Below are 6,747 nucleotides of genomic sequence, written 5' to 3'. Positions count from 1 at the left end.
GGATGTTGGCCCCATAGTTGGGCCAATCTGGGGGCATGTGTCTATTTATTATTTTTCAATTTTCAGAGGGTGTGTATGCTCACCAAAGACAGAAAGAGGGAGGAGGAGATGTACCCTTGAATGGGATATGGTCATGCCATAATCCATTTTCTTCATTTTTCCATCCTGTTAGGATTTGGGGCATGCACAGACTTGCGCTCAGTATGTTTTACGAGCTGCCTTGGGGTTAAGGTTCAAACCAAGGTTGGCCATATAGATTCGGCCTGCTTAACCACTAGACTGTGGGGCTCCCCCAGGAGGCCATAGAGTTGGAGAAAATGGGAGTCCACTTGCCTGAGAGGCGTAGAATCCACACGGAAAATAATTGATTCTATCAATAAAGAGCTGAAGTATGAAAGGCTCAGTCCATCTTTGTCAGGGGAAACCATCAATTCCCCATACTGACTGGTCTCTTATACAGCTCATCCTGCAGCCCAATATCCCTCTTTTTTTTTAATAATCTCACTATCTGGGTTATAGTTTCAAAACGCGGCTACAGCAAAGAGAAAATCAAAATAAAAAGCAGTAGTACTATATGTCTATATGAAATCAGAGGAAGGAACTCAAGAAACCACCTAGCATAGTTGTTTTTTAGAATCCGAGAGAATGGGTTTTAATTAGAACCCTGCCATGTACAACCTGTGTGATGTAGGGTAGTTACTGAGACTCATCAAACCTTAGTTTCCCAATGTAACAATACTAAGATTACTAGTGTCCACCTTACAGACATCGTGTGCAAATTTAAACTAGATGTCCCATACAGCAGAGGAATAGGATCCACAAATAGCCATTAAAGATAATTATAAGAAAAACTCTCTCTTTTTCTTCATAAAGTAGTTTGGGGAATGCTTGGACTTAAGAGATCAAGTGGGACAAAGTTGAGAAGATCATGCAGATATCAATAGGAACAGAAGATGGACGGGCAGCAGAGAATTGTGGTCTGGGACTTGGGGTCTTAACTGGGAAACTCAAGGCAATACATATGAAAAGACAGTGCTTTGTTCATTTGTCAGTTCTTCAAATAAATAGGTGTTCTGTTCTCCTTCCCCTACTACCTCACAGAGGCAAGAGTACACAGTCTAGGTTATTTTTGTTGCAAAAATTTGAATGAAACACTTGACGCCATGAAATTTTTTTGCTTTTGTAAGACACCTGTTCATCACCTAGTTTCAATATAAATGCTCCGTTATGCTTTTGAAATACATTGACTTTTGTAATTAAAATAATAATAATAAACGCAGGTGTTGTCTTTACTGTGTGTTGGACTCTGTGCTCAGATTAGGGAAGCAATGGGTTGATGAGTGCGCTCTTGGCCCTTATGAAATTCCCAGGCAGTCTTGTGAGAGATCTTCTAAGTTTACATAAGACCTGTTGGTCATCCCTAGAAAGGTTAGAGAGTTCAGAAAAAAAGCTTTGTCTAACAGTCCTCTGGGTGGAGGGTGAGACAGAATGAAACTGTCTGATTACAGTTACATTCACACTGGCTGAGAAAACAGCAATTGCTATAGTACTGTTATTGAGAGGATCACCCAGTGCATCTCCTGTAATACCTTTTACAAAACCGCAGAGGCATGATCACTCATAAGAATAGTGTCCTTTGATGGGCCAGCAGGTGGCCTGGAGGTTAAGGTGGCTAGATCCCACATGGGTTGGCTGTGTGGTTTGTGTCTGGGACCCCAAGGCTTGAAAAATCACACCAGGCGCATGCATGTACTTGCCCAAAATCCCAAGAGGAGAATGGAGGAGAAGGGATTACAAAGTGGCCACCTACTCTGGAGGATAATTTATTACTTTTCCTCTCTTACTCTCTTTCTTTGTCTATCTCTGGTGAGTGCACTTGTCCCATAGTAAATGAAAGAAAAAATATATAATGTCCCTTGTGTTGAACATATATTATTTCCAAATCTTAGAACAGTGGGAAGTAATATTTCTGCTCTTACTCTTCTTTAACATTTGTATTAGCTAGACTCCCAGAAAAGGGAAGACCAAGATACATGGTTGGTAAGCAGTGAATTTGAGTTTTGGTTTTCCCTAAAAGTTACACCATCCAAAACACCACAGATCCTCTCTGGAGTCAAAATAGAATATACAATGCCTAATCTTATTTTCGGTGTTTTTCTGTCCTTTTTTTGTTCTTTGATCAGATTTTCTTCTTCTCATTGACTAACCCTATTGCCTGTGTATGCTTTGCTTAAAGTTCCCTCAAGTTCTTTATAGAAAAAGATGTGTTATAAATAAATCATGTGGCATATGATTTATTTATATGTGTGTGTGTGTATATATGGTTTCAGTTGAAAAACCCTTGACTAGTGTCAACCACAGAGAGAACGATGGAGGTTTCACTTCTGGGTTTGGCAAATTTATTGCATGAAGCAATGGGTGTGTTAGACAGTGAGCTACTTTGAGTGGGCTGGCAGCCCAAGATTGGGTCTTGCCACTTGCTTACTCTTGGCCCATTGACAATAAATCTACTTCATGGAACTTCAGGCTTCGCATCAGTAAAATGGGGAAACTAATTCTTGATCTGCTACCTCACCAGGCTAATTAGAGATTCAGATGTGCTTATAATTGTATGAATATGCTCCAAGTTGTAGAGTATTGCACAAATTTAAGACACCATAATTAGTATTAACTTCTTTTAATTCTACCTTTTGTTAGTTTTATCCAGATGTTTTATTATTATTATTTAGGTTTTTATCATAGGGCAAGTGTACTCACCAGAGAGACGGGGGGAGGGGGGCATGGGGAGGGGTGGAGAGTAAAGTGAGAACTCAATCCCAAGGAAGGATAACCACACCACAAGTCCTTCTCCTCCATTCTCCTCCTGGGATTTTGGGCATGTACCCACATGCAACCAATGTGATTTACAAGTCGCTAGGTCCAGGACTTAAACCATGCTCAACCATGCAGGAGTCCAGCACCTTAACCACCACACCACCTGCTGGCCTCCAACCAGATGTTTTGAAGGGCTGCAGAGAGCCTGACTTTCCTCTTTCTTCTCCTTCTGATTCTGAATATATGTACTCTTTTCCCTTTATGTCTACCTCATGGGGAGACTTCTGGAATTCTCATGTGGAAAAGAGGACTGATGAGAAGGAAACCAGTGCCAGTCTTGTAAACAAACAAACAAACAAACACAAATTTCAGCTCATTTTGTCTTGTTTTGTTTCTAAAGCTTATTTATTTATCTCTTCCGTAAGTGAGAAAGATACAGCACCCCCAATAAGGTCTTAATATCACCATCCACCTCCCAGCTCCAGCCAGCCTAGAATCATGGTCTCATGCCCACAGTACAAAGGGAGGTCTCCAGATGAAAACCTGGGTCCTTCCCAAGGTTCAGCCTTCCAAAGCGCTGCTCTTTAGCACTGTGTCATGTTCAGCTCCTCAGTTATATTCTGATCTTCCTTCGTGGAGCCTTGCTTAATTGCTTAAACACATGTAGAATGAGTACACAGCTGTGACATAAGCACACCCACATATGGCATAGACACATACACATCACACACTTCCCAGAACTCTCAGAACCTAATGTAGACATTTGCAGAGGCACAATCACATACAAATACAAGAACAGAGAGCCTGTCTCAAGCAGCCATGGACATGCCTATCAAACACACATATTCCCATGGAATATAATTGCACTAATATCCTGTGAGGATTCAACAGATGCACCGGCTCTTGCATATGCAGAAACTCCAACAGGAACACATAGAGGCATGTGTTCAAATACATACATACACTTTCATTAGTACATGAGACATATAAACACACCCAAGAGTGTTCAGCTACCCTAACCGTGATCAGATACACTCTGAAACAGTCATCAACACATTCTCAAAGATGGATATATTTCCAGTGTTAGCACCTGGATTTTCTTCCTTTTTACAGCTTCAATGACATATAATGGATATACCAAAAAAGAAAAGCTACACATATATAATGAGTACAGTTCAATGAGTTTGGACATATGCATACAGACCTGTGAAAACATCACTGTACTCAAGATAACAGATGCACCCATCATCTCCAAAGTTCCCTGTGTCATTTCATTTTATTTTTATTTTTGGTTTGTGTGTGTTTGTGTGTGTGTGTGTGTGAAGAGGACTTCACATGAGTGCTACTCTGTCAAAAAACTTTCAAGTGCATGCAATAGTGTTGTTTATGATAGGCACCATCCTGTACTGCATATCTTTAGTACTAATTCATCTTGTATAACTGTAACTTTGTATCAATTGAACAACTCCTCATTTATCTTTTTTCTCCTCCCCTGGGCCCCTGGTAACACCATTCTCTTATCCTTCTGCTTTTATGAGTTGGACTAGTTTGGTGTTTCATGGAAGTGGAACCATTCAGTATTTGTCCTTCTGTGACTGGCTTATTCCACTTAAGAGTTGCCTACAGCTTTATCCATGTTGACACTGATGGCAGGATTTCCTTTTTTCTAAAGACTGGATAATATCCCATTGCATCTATAGAGCATACTTTCTTTATCCATTTTTTCTACCAGTGGGCATTTGTGTGGCTTCTATCAATTGGCTGTGAATAATGGAGCAATGAACATAGGGGTACAAATGTAATTTTGAGATCCTGATTTCAATCCTTTTGGGCATATATTCAGAGTGATCATATGACAGTTTCATTTTTAATTTTTGGAGGAATTTCCATAATCTTTTCTCTAGGACTGTACCACTTTACATTTCCACCAACTGTGTAGAAAGGTTCTAATTTCTACACATCCTCAGCATGTGTCATCATTCCAACTGCTGCAAGGTGATAGCTCATTGTGGTTTTGATTTGCACTTCCTTGATGATGTCCTCATTGTTCTTTCTTTGAAGAACTCTTTCTGGGGAAGATGGTTCTATGTACATTCCTGGGAACTCCCCTTTTACAAAAAAAGAAAAAAAATAGCCTTGACCATATTGTTTTCTCAATGAAAATATCCACTCTTTGTTTTCTCAATGAAAATATCCCATCTTTCCAAAATGTGGTCAGGGACAGGGAATGACACAGCAGAAGCAGATCTAGCAGTGGGAAGGGAACAGGAAAGAGGTCCCGGCCTTTCATGTCTCCCTGTGGTGATTCAGTATCAATCAAGGCACACTTCTCCTTGAGAAGAAATTACCACTACACTACAACATTTCTTCTGGGCACCCCATCAGCCATAATGTTTCTAGAACCATAAAAAAGATGACCCTCAGAGGTAATGCTGCTTCAGCCTCTGCCTCTGCTTCAAATTTCTCATTATGAGAGCAGGAAATTGGACTTTCCTTCCCCTATGTTTTTTTACTTGTGTCTTTTTCAGTCAAATTATTTTAATGCTGCCTTTACTTACTCATAACTTAGAAGGCAATAACTTTAGAATGACACCAAGTGACAAAGTGTATTATATATACTTGCTTGAAAAATAGTGGTTAAATATAGAAATTTCCTACATGCCTCTAAAAATTTTATTTATGACGTGGGCTTATAGACAAAATATGAAAAACTGGATTTATAAAAACAAAAATGTATCGGTAATTATTAACTAACAAATAGATCATTCTAAGGAATGACCAAGATGTTTGTGGGCATGTGTTGATCAGGAATTAGTTATAAGATTTCAACATTTTTAAGCCATTAAAATGGCAGTGGGTACCTGGATCAGAAGACATCTACGTTATCAAGTAGAAAAGGGAAAAGTGGCAACATCAAACACATAATGTGGTTTCCATTCTAAAGACCCAAGAGAAGAACAGTGTTTCTTCCTGCTTTTACTGGGGCCCAGTTGCTTAATTTTAATACGGTTTGATTGAGAAAGAGTTGCATTGACTTCCGTGGTTCTGTGCTCCTTGGTTGCATTGGTTGGAAGCCCACCTGGAATGTTCTGTATTTTAGCAGTGTTTATTCCTCTGCACTGTAAGCACCATGAGCCTGGTGGAGCTGTGTGCCTTGGGCACCACTGAATCATCACCATGAGCTAATGCCTGCATGTTGCAGAATTAATTCATGTTAACTGAACAAATGTGGCATACAATTGGGCAAGAAACTCCTCAGGAGTGTCTCCTCCTCAGGTAGCAGTTGTTGCTTCCTGCTGGCAGTTTTCTGCATCAGCTGCAGCTTCTGGACTCCATGGTTTACCATCCAGGAGGGCTTTCCTGAGTCGTCTCCAAAAGATGTGTCGCCCTAGGGCATTGTCTTCCCACTCCAGGTAAGTGTTCCTGCTAAGAAGGCGATACAACTCCACCTGCTGCTGAAGTAGGGACTTCTCCAACTTCTGCAAGACAATGAAGATAATGCCAGCACGACTGCTCAGGAACTGCCAGGTCTGAGCAATCTCATACTCAAAGATACACCAACGGCTCTGGATGAAGTGCTGGGATACCACGACAATAACTTTCCGGCTCTTGTGGAATCCTTCCTGAATGATGTTGGCAGCAATGGCCACCCCAGGAATAAAGTCTCTATAATGAAGGCAGAGCTGAAACGAGGGTACCCCTTCCTCTAAATTTCTTACTAGCTCATTCCTCACCCAGTCTTCATCCTGGCTTGAGTAGATAACAAAAGCGTCATAGGTGCTTTCACCTCTTCCATACTTTTTGCAACCAGCCAAAAGCATCAGGTGGAAATAGAACTTATAGACCAAAACTACTACTGCAGATACCACAAGCACACTGAGCACAGATACACTAATTGTGGTCTTGCTCACCTGACAGGTGGAATTCCTGAAG

General features: G+C 40.6%; 1 protein-coding gene across 1 annotated transcript in view; it reads right to left on the bottom strand.

The window, feature by feature from the left end:
* Window positions 1-3,900: 3,900 nt before the first annotated feature.
* The window catches only part of TLR4 (toll like receptor 4), a 16,818-nt gene continuing 13,971 nt past the window's right edge, over window positions 3,901-6,747 (bottom strand). Inside the window, exons 4-5 of the mRNA XM_006142796.3 lie at window positions 6,052-6,747; window positions 3,901-4,922 (exon numbers count right to left, since the gene is read on the bottom strand). Of these exons, the coding sequence (XP_006142858.3) occupies window positions 6,087-6,747 (661 nt within the window). The 3' untranslated portion in view covers window positions 3,901-4,922; window positions 6,052-6,086. The remainder of the gene's footprint in view (window positions 4,923-6,051) is intronic.

The sequence above is a fragment of the Tupaia chinensis genome, unplaced genomic scaffold, assembly GCF_000334495.1.
Source record: "Tupaia chinensis unplaced genomic scaffold, TupChi_1.0 Scaffold000081_1, whole genome shotgun sequence".
Taxonomy (NCBI): domain Eukaryota; kingdom Metazoa; phylum Chordata; class Mammalia; order Scandentia; family Tupaiidae; genus Tupaia; species Tupaia belangeri.
This window is presented reverse-complemented; position numbering and strand designations above follow the sequence as displayed.